Source organism: Mytilus edulis, chromosome 1 (genome assembly GCF_963676685.1).
Source record: "Mytilus edulis chromosome 1, xbMytEdul2.2, whole genome shotgun sequence".
In the NCBI taxonomy this organism is placed as follows: Eukaryota; Metazoa; Mollusca; class Bivalvia; order Mytilida; family Mytilidae; genus Mytilus; species Mytilus edulis.
Genome location: NC_092344.1, coordinates 97514608 through 97534020, shown reverse-complemented (window position 1 = coordinate 97534020; position 19413 = coordinate 97514608). Strand labels below are relative to the sequence as shown.

Below are 19413 nucleotides of genomic sequence, written 5' to 3'. Positions count from 1 at the left end.
TTAATTATGCCTTTTTTACTAACAAAACTGTCAGATGTAAGTCTGAGAAAGATGTTTATTGTCCCTAAAGTCTCACGAGAATCTAAGTTTAACTGAAATTAAAAAAAAGTCTTCTTGCATAGATAAATAGTTGTAATTCAATAAAGAAAATTTGTTCGGGAAATATAAGGCATTTCAAACTAATAATGACCTATATACATATATATATATATATATGTCAGTATAGCAACAAAGTCTGTGTACCTTACCTGACACCTATAGACCTTTAGAAGAAAATGAATCATCACTTTATGATGAACTATGGCCAAATGTGAAATTTAACATGATAAAGACCATTTTTACAAAATAACCAAAAATAAGGAAATGAGGTCAAAGACAACTGAAACATAATGAATTAAACTAACAAAATAACTACAGCTGAGATTACAGTAACCATGAAATTGAGGTCCACGACAACTGAAACATATATACCAAAAATAAAGTTCACACCAAAAAATTAAAGCATACAAAATAACCAAACTTTGAAAATGAGATAGGGACACAGTGAAACATGTAAAATTTCTTTCACCTCATAAGGGAATATTCCCCATCAAAACAATGAGCATTCTATTTTTTGTGTGTGTCTTCATTAAAAGTATAAATGTATAACTCTGTGCTCTTTTTTAACAACATCTGATGAAGACAGTGCATTAATGTTACTGGTATAGGCAATAGATAGTTGTCTATATATAAATATACCATGTATCAAACTCTTAATTGCCAGAAACTACAGACATACTCAATTAATTAAACAGAGACTGTGAAACAACTACAATCAACTCTCCCTGAAGAACAAATTAGCTTTGAGATATAACTACATACAATCAATGACAGATTCCTGATTCTAGAAAGGCACATACAAATGCATTAACCCTTTTAATGATAGGACTGTTAAAGGCATAACACTGCAGAAGATAAGAAATATTCTGTTCTTTTAAATCAAACTTCCATGTAAAAGTTTTAAATCAAGCAATTAGCAAAGATTGTTTAGACTGTAAATCAATTTTGCAATATCTGATGTTACACTTTTTGTATTATGGTTCATCCTTAATTTTTTTTCTATTACAATCAATACAATCGCTACTTTAAGACACCAATTATAGGGTTAACTTATATATTCCGTCAGTAATCCCCCTAGTAAAGTCCTTACATTCCTTATATTGACAGCCGTTGTCATGCACTCTGGATTACCTCCCACAACCTGTCAATATTGTAAAGATCTCCGTAGATTCATTAGTTTCAATATAACTTTTTAGGCCTTAAAAACAATCAATTTATAAAACTAAACCATTGATTAGATTTTCCAAGCAAAAAAATATATGTAAAGACTGAAGTCATTTGTGAAATTTTTTTGTATTATGAAAACTAGCTCATCCTTATTTCTGTTTTTCTTCTTTTTTTAAGCATTTGCCATTATAGTTCTAATATATGATTGTTAGAATTATATCTTGTTGATCGTATGACCTACAGAAGACAAGGTAGTACTTTTAAAAGACATTCCTTTTTATGGTATAATAAGACACTTCCATGATGAGTTGATTGAGAGAGAAAGTTCTAAATCCCCATGGACTGCAATGTCAATATTTATTATGTGATGAGGGAAATGACAAAATAGGAAAAAGAAGAATGATTTAATAAATGTTAAGTTTGAGAAAAATATTGCACCTAGGTATCCCGGTAGTTGTAAGACTGTTGCTATTAATTAAGTTTTCAGTATTGTAATTGGGTTATTTTATGGTATTGTAATTGTGTTCCATCTTTTTTAAAAGTCTTGTGTACCTTTTGTCCTGAAAAAATTTCATTTCAAACTCTCACATTCAGTAATGTTGAAGAAAATATGATTTGATGGTTTGTGCATTTGGTGATGTCTTAAGATTAGAACAAGAGTCATTTACAAATCTGTTATTGTACATTGCCTAGTTAGCATGGTTAGTGGTGGGCTAGTAAAATGGTGGGCTTCACTAGTGGAATAACATCTGCTGACCCTTACAAATGAGTTCACCCCATGTTTTTGATGGGTTAGTCTGGCACAATCTTTTTGTATTCTATGCATCAACTGAAATATTATTCATTGATATCTTTAATATCTTTGATAATTGAAGACCTAATCTTGAGGTTTTCTTTTTATGGGTGGATGATTTTTTTAATTTTCATTGATTGCTAAATACCACAATAAAACAAAATGCAAGTTTTGGCTTAAAAGCTTCAATAGCTTGACTTAGTCACGCCCTAAAGCAAAGATCTAATGAACCAACAATATGTGTATAATAAACAAAATACAAATAAAGTACTGTTACATCATGTTAGGACAAATTTGACATCAAAACAAACTTAATTGTTTTACATTTGTTATGTCGGGGCCTTTTTTAGCTGACTTTTCAGTATGGGCTTTGCTCATTGTTGAAGACTGTACGGTGAACTAAAGTAGTAAATTTCTGTGTCATTTGGTCTCTCGTGGAGAGTTGTCTCATTGGCAACTAGATATCATTGAGATGGGAGCCATCTCTGTGGGCCCCGCTGTGAATAATGTGCTTTAAAAAATTGTATCTTTACCATAGGACATGGGTTTGTCAACTGCAATCAAAGTTTTTGACCTTGACCTTTGACCTATGAAGTTGCAAATAAATTATGACACACCCTTTGGTGTTGGTTTATAAACATGTCAAGTATAAACTTTGAAATGATAAAGGTCTCAAGATATAGAGCGGACACGATCTTTACCATAGGACATGGGGTTGTCAACTGAAACCAAAGTTTTTGACCTTGACCTTTGACCTAGGAAGTTGCACATAAATTATGACACACCCTTTGGTGTTGGTTTATATACATGTCAAGTATAAACTTTGAAATGATAACGGTTCTCAAGATATAGAGCGGACACAATCTTTACCATAGGACATTGGGTTGTCAACTGAAACCCAAGTTTTTGACCTTGAACTTTGCCCTAGGCAGTCGTTCATAAATTATGACACACCCTCTGGTGTTGGTTCATATACATGTCAAGTATAAACTTTGAAATCATAACGGTTCTCAAGATATTGAGCGGACACGATCTTCACCACAGGACACAGGGTTGTCAACTGAAACCAAAGTTTTTTGACCTTGACCTTTGACCTAGGAAGTTGTACATACATCATGACACTCCCTCTGGTGGTGGTTAATAAACATGTAAAGTATAAAGTATGAAATCATAATGGTTCTCTAGATATGGAGCGGACACAAAGTGTTACGGACGGACGGACGGATGGATGGACGGACGGACGGATGGACGGACGGACAGACTGATCACTATAGGGGACCGCCTTTGGCGGGACACTAATTATACCACATCATTTTTTTTATATTAAACATGTGATGTATAATGCATGAAAGTCAAACTCTTGTGTTACACTAGATATGCCATTCTACTTGCATTGTGATGTAAAAATGTGTATAAGCTATTGGAAAGCACTTTTTTGAAGAATACAAAAACATTTTCATTGACAAACTTACCAGTCTGTATGTTGATCATCAACCACTAATAATATTTTACATCGATCCTTATTATATGCTGGTTTACTGTTTTGTACTGGTCCTGCCCTCGGTATTCCTTGGGTTGCATTTAAAGTTTTTGAAGGAGAACTTGGTGCACTTGGTGAAGGTCCTTTTTTAAACGTTAAAATACTTGAATTTTCCTCCCTTAGCTCACCCTGAAGATCCCCAGAACTGAATCTTCGCCTGAGGAAATTCATTCCACTTGAAAAATTCTCACGGAAACTTGAAAACGAAATTTTGGATGATTTTAAAGGAAATGCACACACAGGTGTTCGTGAAGAAGGATGCACTGAAAAATCCACTTCGGATAAAAATGAGATGAGAATAATATTGATGGGACCTCTCTACGGATTTCATATGAATAACCTGCAAGAAGAAATAAATCAATTAAAAACATAGAAATATCCTGAATACTCAGAATATGTTATAACCAAATCATAAGGAATCAATATTCTCTTTTCACATTCATAAATATAATCGTTCAATGGTTCATTAAGATTACAATTAATTATTAATGAAACTGGTAATTTACTTCTATTCAAGAAATATAAATACAAATTCTTTATGTAATTTGGCATGTTTTTACGCAAAATCAAATTTGTTATGGGATAAATGAGATGGAACAATTTCAAAGCAATATGCAGTAATTGTAACTAGAATATAAATTTTCATAAAAGCATATACCCTTCAAAATGCATGCAGGATAAAATTGATTTCAAAGTTTTTGAATTGAGTCCTTAAATAACTTCTTTATCATGTTCTATAATTAAAATTTTAGAAAATGGAACAAATAGCTAAATTTTTATTTAGGTCTGTCAAATGAAGTGTACTCAATGCCATAGCAAACATGCCAAAATGTAAAATAAAGGAAATTGAAAAAAATATCAATTTTAGAAATAAGAAAGGAAGGATGCAAATATAGAAATATTTTGATATGGTTGCAATATTATACTGTTGTATAGTCTATAGAATAACATGAAGGAGAAAACTAAAGTTGAAAGCCTTTGCATGAAAGAGAGGCGTCAAGGGCTATCTGCACGAAAGAACGTGAAATAAAATTGCCATTTCATGATGAACGAACAATTAAACAAGACCTGTCCAAAGTACATATGGATGCCCTATCGGCACTATCATTTTCTCTGTGGAATGGACCGTGAAAAAATCTCTAATTTGGCATAAAAATCAGAAAGATTATATCATAGGACACATGTGTACTAAGTTTCAAGTAGATTGGACTTCAACTTCATCAGAAACTACCTCGATCAAAAACTTAAACCTGAAGCGGGACAGACGGACAGAATAATGAATGGACGAACGGTACGACGGACGGACGGACGGACGGACAAACCAGAAAACATAATGCCCATAAATGGGGCATAAAAATTCCTGCACGTTGATCATTTTACTGATTTCACAAAACAAGTTATGGCTGCACGTTAAATTAAAATGACAAAACATGTCGCACAAAAATAACACTTTACCACCCTCATGAAACATGTATTTTAAACCCATAAGATACTTGTACATATCAGTATTCTTAAACCCACAAATATAACCAATATACATAAGAGGATAAAAGGGTAAAACCATCTCTACTATAATGAAAGATGAAATTGAAGGTGTCAAACAAGACAAATGTAATTAATTTGTCAACAGATTACCTCATTGTAATGTGATCAATCTAAATTTAGATAGCTGACTGTAATGAACTACTTAAAGAAAGAAATTCAACAGTGTGCAAGTAATTCCTCATTTTCAATAGCTTTGTCCATAAGATCAATAGATTTGATTACAGAATTTCATCAATGTAAAAATTTCACAATCAGTTTTAATTTGTGGAAAAGAAATCTTACAATTCCGATACCACCAAAGGAAATGAAGAAGCTTTGAGTGGGAGTCAGCTATACAAGAACTTCAAAACATAAATCAACTTTCTAAATGCATTTTAAATAATTTTTTACTTTTCCTTTTCTATGAAATTTTATAAAATTAATTTTCTTTTTTATGGAATTTGCTTTCTATGTATTTTAATTGCAGTGTCTCTTTTTTAAATAGAAACTTTAAGGGCGGGAATAAAGAATGAATCTAGGTGCCCAGGTCCCCAAAAATTTGGTTTTTGCTACTAGAAATTTATTATAAGAGGTCGATCATGCTATTAAAACTTTCATTTTAATTTTGATGAACTGGTGGTCTTCAAAAATAAGATTTCCTTTGGTCTATTGTAAACAGTTGTCTCATTGGCAATCATATCACATGCTTTTCCTTTTATATTGCCATGGATATTGTTATCTATGAAATATCACAGATCTCTAAATGAATAATATATGGTAACACAAGTCTACCCTAGTCCCAGATGTCAATTTCTCATTTGTTTTGGTTTATAACCACTTTAAAACTCCTGACCACTCTAATTTCATTCATGTCGAAATCTCTGTTACCAAATTTGTAATAAAACAATACATAAAGAAAAATAAAACATACAGTCAATTTAAATAATAGTATAATTGACATGTAGTTTACAACTAATCCATTAACAAATATTGAATCTTCCAATGATTTCAATCCTTCTATTTCACAGACATCTGAAAGTGGACTTCATATCAGGAAATCTAATCATTTCTTACATGTTCACAAAATCAGTAACATGACAAAATAGCATTTTATTCTTCCTCAGTAGTTTCTTATCTTTCCGATGTATGTTTCTATTAACCAATTTTTTAATAAATAGATTATTTAATTGAAGGAAAGAATACATGATTACTGGGCCTTGTATTATATTGTTTTCTGTCACGGCATGGAATTTCAAATGAAATTTTATGAGACAAATAGGCGATAACTGTATTGTATTGTAATATTTTCTAATGTCAATCTAGATTTAACAGTTATCTTCAAATTTCCAATTTTAGAAATGATGCATAGAATGACAAATAAGATGGCCTCAGATTAAGTAACTTACGCTTAACAAGATGCATCTAGGGATATGAAATTGTTCACATTGATTGATTAATGTGTATTTGCTTGCTAAATATCTAGTGGCAATTATTCATGCTTATGGAAGACTAAAAACTATTAATTGTTAATAAAATAAGTAAGTTCTACAAGGTTAATAGATAACAGGAAGAAGGGAGGGATAATTTGGACTGCCATTGTATTGATATCATTGTTGGTTGCTTAACATCCAGTGGCAAATATTTGATGCACAGCATGGGTTTCATTGCTAGTCAAAAGAAGCCTTATTTAAGTGGCCATATTCCTATTTCCAAGTCATCCTAAAAACGTCTGCTTAAATATATATCACCAAATCATTAAAGAGTTATCTTATTTCTGTTAATTCACACAGGAAATATATATTCAGCCAAAGTTTGTTTTTTTTAAATTTAAGATGATTGGCTTCTTTTTTTGGGGGCATTTATGTAAAAATCATGTGTCAAAAGTTTGAAGTAGATGTTTAAAATAGTGCTTTATACTTTTTACAAGTCATTTACACATCTACAGTCTAATATTATATGCCATCATTTCAGAATTATTTGCTATCACAAATCTGGATTAATGACATAGATCAGAGTTTGCTGCATTAAAACATCCTTGAGTAATTTTTTATTAAATTCTAAAAGCAAATGAAAAGTGCCTTCATATAAAACCTATAAAAAATACTTACAGGCAATCAATGCTTAGTTTCCATCTGACTTAGTAAAAGTAAATCTATGGCTAACAATGGATAATAATGTATATGTCTACTCCTAACACTACTTAATCCTATAAAGATACCACTAATTCTGAAGAAGATCCACGTCCAGTGCCCACAATCAGAGAATCGGTCAATCGAGCATGCTAACTAGTCTGCCTGTAAAGAATATTGTTATATAGAATCAATATACAGTATCAATCCAATAAACCCATACAGATTTGACAGCCTGCAATTTCTACAAAATTATTTCACTTTATACAAGTAAATCTCATTCTGACAAAATGTATTATCATTCTGACAACTAAGAGTGCCAAAATATCTTCCATATAATACAACAATATTACACAAAAAAAAATGACAACTAAAAATCTTTTCTAAATTTTGACAGACAGAAAATCTGTCTTAATTTCACTTCAACAAATATAATTTACAAAATCAGATTAAAGTTTGGTACTTATATCCCAGAGACTACTATACTTTATCTATTACTTGGTAATAATTTTTTGAAAAATATCGATTTTAGTTGAAATGATAGGACATTTTTTTAGTAGGAACTCACTTTTGTCCTACGATTGTATATGAAGAGCATATTAAGATTAAGAATATCCCTTCTTTTTTTAACTTTCAAATGTCTCAACTTTGAGGCCATATTTGAGGCAGACAAAATTGTACGAGGATAAAAAGAATAATTTTTGAAGAGTTTTACTATTGATATCAGTTGATGCAGTGATTTATCTATGCAAGAGATATGATATTCACTGAGGCCAATGGCCAAGGGTAAATGTCATGTCTATGGGGTTGAAATATCATTGTTTCAACTAATATCAATGGTAAACAACTATTATATTATACTACTTTTTTATTTACTCCATTTTCCTTTATTTGCTCAAGATATTACTGTTCTTTGTTTATAAACTTGCAATATTATCTCCCTTGGTAGTTCCTAACTCTTATAAGTTGAAATATTCAACACAATTTACAGGGGAAAATATCCACACCAAAAAATAAAAAAAACAAGAATTTGCATAACCTCATAAACCTACTTCATTGACAATGACTCAGAAAAGTTTTATATTAACCTCTCCTGATTTTTACCCCATGGTTATATAATGACAATTTTCTCTGTTTAAGCCAATAAGAAAATGATTTTGTTTTTAGTCATGTAATAAAACCTGTTGACAATTTCTAACATTTTGTGTCAAATCTTTGTATTCTGAATTTTAAGTGATAAAAGGGACAAGAAATATTGAGATTATTCAGTTTTAAGATAAATGGCTATTGCAAAATACTTTCCTGTGCAGAACAGTCTGATTAAAACCAGCCTGTGTGTGGAATATTCTATGCATGAGCCTGCAGGTGCAAAAAACAAAATAACAAAAATACCCAACTTTAAGGAAAACCCAAAACGGAATCTCCCTTATGAAATTATGGAAAAATCAAAAGATCATACACATCGACCAAATTGAAAACAACTGTCATATTCCTGACTTGGCACTTGGCAAAATGATATACTGGGTGTGACAATTAATGTTCCTCAATATTAGAGCAATTATAAAACCCTTTATAATATTGTACCAAATATTGCAGTTAAACATTGTTGATACCTCTTTCAATTCCTACAAATCTAGTGCCTGCAGAATTTCCATTTCCTCCATTTTGTTTATCTCTCATTTGCTTGCATGATAATATCAATTTACATGGAACCTCTCTAATATATACCAAACTTTATGGAGAAAGTATAAAATGGGAGATTTATTACTACAGTAACTTTAATTAACACATCCCAAGTGATTTCTGACTTTACAGTATTGATGATTGGTTGCCTCTAATGGTGAACTGATGTCCTACATTCAGGGTTGCCAACACATATTATATAACTTAGCTGTGATCGCACTTTGGATTGTTCTGAATTGGAAAGATCTACTAAGTACTTTCAAGATTGCTCCACAACATTTAAAGCAGCTCAACTTGCACGTCACAGAACTAAGTGGTAAAAAGTAGGAAATCTAAGATCCAAGGAGTGTTGTAACGTTGCAATGGAGAAAAATCTATATACTGGTACATGCATATTGCATCGGAAAAAAACCTAAAGTTGGAATATAAAAGTTATGGTGTTTGCTTTGATGCTTTAATCTTATCTAATGTATACACAAGGACACAACCAAATTTACAAACAATAAATTAGAAATCCATTATAAGCTCAAGGCAATCAAACATTTAATGATCTAGTTGGAAAATGGATTAAATGTTGCATGTTTCTGTTGTCTGATAAATTGTGCTAATCTACTGAAACAATTTAGATGAGCAATCCACCAAACTCTACATGACTGTTAGAATCAATACATTTACCAAGTTTGGCTTTAAAATCCTCATTAATGAAACATATAGTTGCTCACTATTGATACTAAAATGAACAGAGGTTCCATGATCAAAGATATAAATAAAACTTAATGATACAACAAACAGAACACATATCAGTTTTAAACCACTGCATGTATTTCAATAAGAAAGTTGTTTCAAGCCTTCAAATAAAGCATGAAAATATCAAGCCTTAATAGCCCAAAATTGTCTGAATTTAAATTGCAAAACAAACCAAGATAATATTGACTGATTAATTAACAAACAAACACATTTTGGTTTAAATACTAAAAAATTGTAACTATATTGTTTAACTGTGTTTTTAAAGCGTTTCATTGTTTATAGCTGAAGAAAATTTCTATTTATATAGATCTCTCTACACTGAGCAATTTGTTCGTCTGTCTGGGTCTAATTGATAATTATTTTCTTACTCCATACTAATGGTCAACAAGATGGATCAAAACCGATTTTTCACCTTCTACAAATACCCATTAAAGCACTAAGTTATCTTTTACTCAGAAGTCATAACAAGTTGTGCTTTAACAAGTTTATGCACATCATTTTTCTACAGCATAATAACAAATGGAATTTATCATCTTTCAAATGGCTAAAAACGTACAATCTTGTTCTATCCCCTGTTTTTGTTGTTGTGAAGTTTATAAATGCTTTTCAGTGTAGTGATTTGTGGGGGTTTTTTCTTCTTTTTTTCGATATACAATCGACGCAAGTTGATGCTGCATTTTTTTTTATTACAATGTAAAAAATTCCAATTTAAGACACATTTCATCTTATATCTTTTGACTTATAGTCAGAAATTCAATGTTTTTCTCACCGAATGTCTATATTTGAAAGTCTCCGACACACAGAATTTCTACAGTATAAGACCGTTCCCTTGATAATTTAATAACCATTTTATCAATAATTTACATTTATTAAAAGAAATCAGGTGGAAATGATTTATATATAAGGTGTCTAGCACTTTTATGAAACTTTTTATTGTGCCGTCTCTTTGAGTGGGCAAATATCATCTATATCGCTACAGCAAAGATGTAAGAGTACAGTGCTGATGACTATTGGTAAGTAACTCATCAATCATATTGGATGTGCAATGAAAATAGTATTGTTTTGTAAAAAGGTACCTCCATCTTGGTTGGGGAATGTTAATTATTTGTGAACTTACACTTTTTCATTGTATCTCTCACTTCAATTATTATTGACACATCCTACCCTATGACTTTTATTCCTAATCAGGCTCTATTATTGCTGAGAGCCTAAGGGAAGATTATTTAATAACTGTGTTTCCCTTGTTAAATAAATAAATATTAGCATTACATGGTCTTTTTACCTTCAAATGAAAAGATCTTCAGAATGTGTTCTGATTGTTTTATTTTTTTCTGCGCATTTAAATTTTTTAATACTATTTTGTTGTTGCAAGATATCAATAAACATCTTACTGCAAGATGTCAATAAGATATTTAGTATAATGAAATTGAAAAGTTAATGCACTTTTGAAACTAACCCTCTTCAACTAAACATTATTTGTAACAATTGTCTCCCCTTAACACTATTTTTATTTACAACTCCTTTGCAACCATTATACTTACAATTTTTTCCCCCAAATTGCTTCTTACTTCCTAAGGATGTTGAGAATAGGTATGACAATTATAAGCCATCAGAAGATTTCATATGAGAGTTCTTTCTATTTATGTCTTCAACATATGTGAAATGTAATTATAATTAGTAAAATGCAAGTGATAGAGACTATAGGATCTTTTCTTTTGAGGTTCTTGGTAAACTTAAAATAAAATGAGGTCAAGGTCATGTGGAAATTTCAAACTTTTTTTTTTCTATCTTTGTAAGTTTTATCATTTCATAACTAACAACTTTTGGCCAAAAGGGTACTGTAATATGTATTAACAGTTTTCTCCCCTGAAATGTAAAAAAATAAGCTTTATGATGATAAAACTTATAACCAAACATAGAAGAGACCTAGGGTCTTCAATCTTCAGTCCTTGCAATATGACCTTGAAACTGAGGTCAAGGTCAACAGCCTATTCAAATTTCTACAATTTCAACCTTTGCTTTCACCTCATTCTAATATATGATAATGTCAAAGCATTTGGCATTTGCTTTTTAAACATATATAATATGTCCCTGAGAAGGGTCAACTGGGAGTGAATCTTATGTTAACCAGAAGTATAATTTATTGCACTAACTTTATGTATATTTTTCCATAAACCAAACAGAAATTATGTTAAGAATGACAGAACTAACTATTACAATAAATGTGTAAAATTGGAATTTTTATGACATTTCATTTAGCTTTCAAAGGCTGATATGGTTTAGCTAACATTTATGCAATACACAGTACTTTTTACTTGAAAGTTGACCATTAAATGAACACAATTCTACTTTTTATAGTTTTAATCAAGTACATGCATGGTTAAATATCTCTCCATTGCCAGATTACATTGCAGCTTCATTGAAATCAATCTGACTTTATTAGCAATAAATTTCTTTAGCGAGACAAAAACAATGACAAAATTAAAAGGTTTCTGTTGAAACAAATATAAATGTCAATTAATAATCACCATTACTCATCAAGAATAAATTGACACAAAGTTCCGAGATTCCAGACTAAGAAAACTTTTAATAAAATAGCATGTAAGCTTTGGATGAGACCTACATCAATAACATCTATTGTCCAATTGATTCTCTTATAAACACAGGGATGTTCAACTATCAATATTCCTTTATACATGCTGATGTATTGTTTCCTGTGAACAGTTTAATGTATTTTATAAGACCAATTTGACTTCTGACATTTCCATAGCATCTTTAAACAACTATCAAAGCCATGCTCCATTCACAAGCAGAATTTTCAGCCATTCATCACTTTAAATCTCATTTTCCCTTCGGTTAGCTGTCCAGAATAACAGATCATAAACATTTATAAACAAGTAAACCAACAATCAAACAATATTTTATGTATAAAAGAATTTTTCATAAAAAGTTCAATTTACAAATGGTTGTAAAATGGTAAAACCATTAACTATACAAATTACAACTGGTGGTATAATGTATTACTTTTGTGAAATGTAAATGATATGTTTTCATTGGTTCTTTGCATTGTAAAAGTTGAAACCTACTCGACCAAAGTTACACTACATCATTGGCAACAGAAAAGTTATACTAGTCTTGTATTCTGATACTTTCATCACAGAGGAGAATCATTATAGGCTGCTTTCTGTGATTGTTATCTTCAATATCAACTATCATGGTTAAACAATAACCATTAAACTAAATTTCTGTTTACAAACCAGTTATGCTCTGACCTGATTCCAAAATATGTTTCTAAAATACTATATACAGTGATGGTGTTTACCAAAAGAAAACTTAAAAACCAAACTTTTTACAGATAATAAAGCAATATAATTAATATCAGTCTGATAATTGTTTACACAGGTCAATAAAAGATAAAATATCCTTAAATAGTTATAAAGTAATCTTTATGATAAAAACCCATCAATAATTGTCTTCCAGTGAGTAAATGTTAGTCTATAACTGTGGGGTATGAGTGAGAATTAGATTATTATTCCATCGTGAATTTTATCTTTGAATAAAAGTGTAAAGCAATATTGCAGTAAAACAAACGTAAAGTAATCTGAATGAACCAGCTAACTGGCCAAAAGAGGTTATTAGTCACACTGCTACTTATTTATGCTGTTGATCTACCAATAACAATTTTATACATATAGTTTATGCCGTTTCCATAGTAGGGCTAGCATTCCTTTGTCATTATGTGACAAGAAAGACAAAAACCGTCATGCATTGTTTATTCATTTTTACAACGAAATGATTTGTTTTGGTTTGTTTTAGATTTGTTTGCCCATTATAGTCCATAGTTTGTCGATATAACTCAACATCTTCAATCCTTATGTAGCTTTATCAACACCTAGAAAAAAACATGCTTGGGGCAAACTTGGATCGTCTTGACTTTGCAGTGATGTGTGAGCTTTTGTCTCATGTTGAAGGCTTTTTTAACTTTAAGATAATCAGGCATAGAACCCAGATCCTTTGATCTTGGTATAACAATTACATGTATGGATTTTGTGTTGTCAATTAATACACTATATATGGCAATATATCCTTGGGGAGAAAAAAAAAACAAAGAAATTTTAAATGAACTGCTGTCATACAATCTGTTTTTATATTCAATGAGAATCTCAGATGTTGCAGAAACAGCAATACTCAGACAAGAGATTCAATTTACAAAGAATATGAAAGGGCAGACTATTCTGGATAAACTTTTGATTAGAAAAACTTTTCTGTAGGCATCCCAATAAAAAAATGATGAATGTTTGAAAATTTGATCCGACAATCTTGATTATATTACAGAATATAAAAGATATCCAATTGATTTCCTAATGTATCATACCATGGTTTGTAGAAATGGTCACCAGAATTAATTAAGACTAGGGGAATAACTTTAGATGTAGTTAACTGTGATGTATCATTATGTATTATAGATACAATGAATAAGTTTTGATTCTTGGAGAAAACACATGAGCTTGAGGTTTGTTTTTCATGAATCATCATTTATCCAATCTACATGGACAATTTTAACTATTATGTTGATGTCTTTTCAAATTAAGCCTTTTCTTAATGAGAAGGTATTGTACATTATAATACATGTTTACCAAGTATTTTTTAGTATAAATTTGCAAAGAAAAAACTGTCTTGATATGAAAACTTCCACCATTGTCACCAATACTTAGCTTTTTTAAATTACAAGACAAAATGATGATAATGTAAGAAAAAGAAAAATAGGTGCAGATGAAACTTTCCTTCCGATACATGAACCAGTCTCAATTAAACAGAAATGACAGATAGAATAAGCCACCAGCCATCTTACACACAAAAGTTCCCTAAAGTAAAAAGCTGATTTCGGAATTTTACAGATTTCTTTGGGAAGGACTATCTCCAAGTTCAAATATTTTGAACAGAGATAAGACCATCCTTAAATTAGAAAACTTTTGGTCAAAGAAAGGGAAAGAAGTAAGGTTCTACAAATAAAATTCAAGAACCATTATACATGTAGAATTAAATGCTGTTTAGAATACTTACAAGAAATGAAAACAAGTGACCTTTACATTTTGCATGGAGCATTTCTTGCTAAAAATATAATGGTCACTTGCAGATTGTCCATGACATTCTCTATTATATTGAACTTATAAAAAATCTTGATAAACATGAAGATGGTTACCCTTTCATAAAGAATTGATTGTATGTAGTATCAATATTTCAATAGTTTTTAAGACAATTTTTTCTTTTTTTCAAATCCTTACTACTGTTGTTCCCACTTAATGGTGCACACCTAAACTTCCTTTCTGATCAATACTACTCAGGATATATAAGTTATCATCTAAGCCCACATCCACTGATCTGTACTGAAACTTCAATCATAAGCAATCTAACAATGAGTTCATTTCTGTACAGTCAATGATTCTGTAATCAATCTTCTAACACAAAAAAGACAATTTCTAAGAACTCAAAAGATTTCTCCCCATAATCAATCACCGCCATGGGAAATGCAAATCTCGTCAAAATCTAAGATTGTTGTAAATTGCATAAACCACTCAGCAACTTTATTTACAAAATCAAAAGCACAGTCCAATTCCATGGATTAAATATCCCCTTACAACACAGATGAATTAGTTTTCAAATGTTAACTTTTCACAAGATTTTAGACTTAACACAATTTTTTTTAAATAAATTGAATTCCTATTTCATTTTCTAAGGATTGTCATTCAATTATTATACAGAAATGTTTGCTTGATGATCTCACACCAGTAAGATTTATTTTGACAGCCTATTGAATTCATACTGTGTTGAAATCAAAAATTTCAATAATAAAATTCAAAAATATATACCACTTGAAAATACTTTATATAGAAACAGCAGGAAATTGAAATACATTTATATATATATATATATATATATATATATATATATATATATATATATATATATATATATTAGAAATGTTGGAAATATTATACATAACTGAGGGGGGATAGGGACTTTATTAGGACTCCAGGATCGAGTGTTTTTAAGCTCGGGAATTTCGAGATTTACCTTTTCGAGATCCGGGAATTCTTTTTTTCGAATTTCGGGATGTCTGGATATAAATTTATTTAAATTCAGGACCTCTGTATTTTGTTTTTTTAAGCCAGGGATTCCGGGATGAGGACCCCTCCTACACCCCCTCCCCCTAACTTTTTTTTTTATATTTGTTATTTGCCCTATAGTTTCTGAATCATGTCTATAGACTTCTTTCTAATGAATACAAGAATATGATGGGAAAAACAAAACACAAATCAACAAATATAAAGGACAACACACGTTCAACCATGACAAGCACAACAAGGTGAAAGCAGCTATACATCATGTACATCTTTCAGAATTTAATCAGAAATTTTCTTCTTAACCCTTTCTCCGATGAGTCCCGGTTTACCGGGATTCACGCTTCAGACAGCTGACGACGAGTCCCGTTTTACCGGGATCAGAATACAATGGAATACATGTTTTATATTTCCCGCTCAAAACAGTGCAAACATGAGTTATCTTTCTTTGATGAATACCCGGATGAAAGTGTAAACATGGCGCTTCCGTTTGTTGAAAACCTTGTCAAAATCAGATGAAATTTACGGAAATTACGAGAATTTGAAATGAGGGAACATTTTTTTTGAAAGAATATGGAAGAATTGAAGCCAAACTAGTATACTTTTTTGACATAAAATGTCGTTTTATGTACAACACACTTGGAATGGACATCGTTCAGTGTGAGGAATTTGTACAGCCTCATAAAAATTTTCAAAAATTGGCCGTTTTGGGTTAAAAAATTACGATTTGGGGTCTAAGAGAAGAATTTTGAGAATTTCACCTAGATAAATGTCGAAAATTTAAAAATTTGAATAATTTAAGAGGAAAAAATTATCAAAACATGAATAAAACTGTGAACATGGTGTTAGTGAATGAAATAAATACACAAATAACTACAAACAAGTATTTATTGACATTTATTATGAAGATCTCCCACTTGAGCAATAGTAGCCAGGGAAGCCATCGTCTCAGAGTAGCTTCTGTCTGGGCAGCAATCGGTGAAAGGGTTAAAGTATGATGGACAAAAAGAGTCCAAACAATTCCAAAACACAAAATCAATATATCCCATTGCATAACATGTTACAATGTATTTTTTTTTATTTCTGCTTTATTATTCATGTGCATAAAACTAAGAAACAATTGACTTCGTATTACTTATCTTATTTCAACTGGGATTTCTTCAAATGAAAAACAGTAGTTCATATATTGATATATGCAGTTTTTTGTCAAGATAACGATCAATTAAAAGACAGAAAACACCAAAACAGTATTCAAAAGCCAAAGGAACACCAAATAGAAAAACAACAAAAACACAAAAAAAAATGTTCACCAATGCTACACAATCAGATATTGATTGTACTGAAGTCATCTGAGTAATAATCAAAAGAATTTCCAAAATAAGAAAAGAATAATGTTCCAATGTTGCATGCAGAGAATATTCAGTAAATGAAATAAATTGCTTTTGACAATTACGGTACAGAAAATTATCTTCAATATCTTTTTAACAAATAAACCAAACCTCAAATGTAGAAATACATGGCAAAACATAATCTAATTGTTCAGACTTACTAGAAAGGTAACTACTATTCATAAGTTTTTTTTTATTTTAGTTTATTAACCAACTAAGTACATTATTGCCAAAAATGACTGTTTATCAAAAACCCTAACTGGGCTTAATACAGACAAACTGGGCATTAACACAGGGCCATTACAGAAAAACAGTGTTAATATCTGTGCTTCTGTAACTGGTGGAACTGTAAACATTAACATTTTTTCAGGAAAAAGAAATTTTAATCCTCACAGGAATAGATGACATTTTCAAACCAAAAATGTTCAAATTTAATATAATATTTGTTAATGTTTTATTAAATTTAATTATGTTTTTAAAATAATATAATTACAAGACTTTTTTGTATTTCATTTAATTTAGTGCATTAGCAACCAACATTAGAGGAACCATACATAGGGATCACTATTAATCCTGTTTTCCAACACATAACTTCTGTCAACTTAAAATCTTGGATATTTGGTATATATATTAAAAGCTTTATTACGGTGAAGTACAAATTATTTTTCAAACTAAACTGTCATTAAAAGAGTGGAGAGTACATCAAGTTGGCAGCAACACATACACTTTTGTTCAGTTGGTTAATCAATGTATTAAGAAATGGGTGTTTTTAAAATGGCCCAGTTATATGTCCTCGGTCAGTAATAATGGCCTCAGATGTCTGTAATAGCCCTCAGTGTTGCCTCGGGCCATTACAGACTTCCTCAACCATTATCACAGACCTTGGACATATAACAGGGCCATTATAAAAACACCCATTCATTACAGTGACTTGACTGTTAGTGTTGCTATCCACCAATTGCAACTCATTCAAAATTTTGACCAAATTGCAATTTGTTTTATAAAATCAAATTGTTCAAATGGTCAGAATATTGAACAAATTGTTCAGTCAAAATGTGAAAGTGTGGTTTTCTACAGCAGTTGGTTCAAATTTCTGACCAGTTGAACAATTTGGTTTAATAAAACAAATTGCAATTTGGTCAAAATTTTGAATGAATTGCAATTGGTGGATAGCAACACTTACAGTCAAGTCACTGTAATACTATAGTATTAGAGTCATACACTGCATGCACTGGGCTCCTTGCTCAATTTCAACTGTGAATACTATTAAAGAAAAAACATTCAAATTCAAATTTGAATTCTTTATTAACTTTGAGCATTACAGCTCATCATTGTATTCATTGTATTCATATTGCATACACACAAATCACATTGATCAACATTTTCTTATCTTAAAGGTACCATAGAATTAGAAATGTGTTTTGAAAAATGCTGGTTTTTACAGGTAAATATTAGCTCTAGGATTTTCAAGTTACACTTAACATCAATCCTTCCTGGGTATTGGAACATTACCAAACACTGGGAAAATTGCATAAAAGATGTATTACCATCAGTCGAATCAAATTTGAATTATCTGCATTGTCATTAAGTTTCCATTAACTTTTCCAGTTTTCTCTTTCATTGAATCAAGCATATTAAATTTCCCATTATTTGTACAGAACACATTTTATATTATTTTCCAAACTTATTTTGAATGACAATAAAGATAAATTTTCTGATTTGTCATAACTTAATGCCCACTGAAGTTTTTTATTTTCTTCCCAATATTGTAAAGAATCTATGGCTGTATTGCTTTAATTTTGGTATTTTAGGTTGAAAACAGAAAACATTGTAAATGTTCGATCTATCATTCAATTAAAGCACAAAAAATCATTCAAGTTCTTGAACTATTTGTTTTTATAAACTGTTTCAAATAAATTTGGTCCATGTTGTCCATATTTTTAGGGGGAAAAATCCATAAGCAACAAATTAATTTAGTGAGGCCTTGGCCAGATGAATCAACAAATTGATAATTTCTTGTGACATTGCATCTGTTGCTAGGTGATGTCTTGAGGTATAATAAACCAAAACCTGTTCAAATTATTAAAATTGGCAAACGTTGAATGATATTTGTGGGAAGTAAGAGCCAGGTTTAAAAGGAGTAAGATTCATTAGGCCCTTATATTTCCAACTAATTTTCAAAAAGAGGCTCCAGATACCAAAGTGACATTCAAATTATTGA

The 19413-nt window shown here is 30.7% G+C and overlaps 1 protein-coding gene across 1 annotated transcript in view; it reads right to left on the bottom strand.

Annotated features, from left to right (window-relative positions):
* Positions 1–19413, bottom strand: part of LOC139496256 (synapsin-like) — a 103296-nt gene that overhangs the window by 79212 nt on the left and 4671 nt on the right. Inside the window, 2 exon segments of the mRNA XM_071284755.1 lie at positions 3532–3939; positions 7232–7417. Coding sequence (XP_071140856.1) covers positions 3532–3770 — 239 coding nt within the window. The 5' untranslated portion in view covers positions 3771–3939; positions 7232–7417.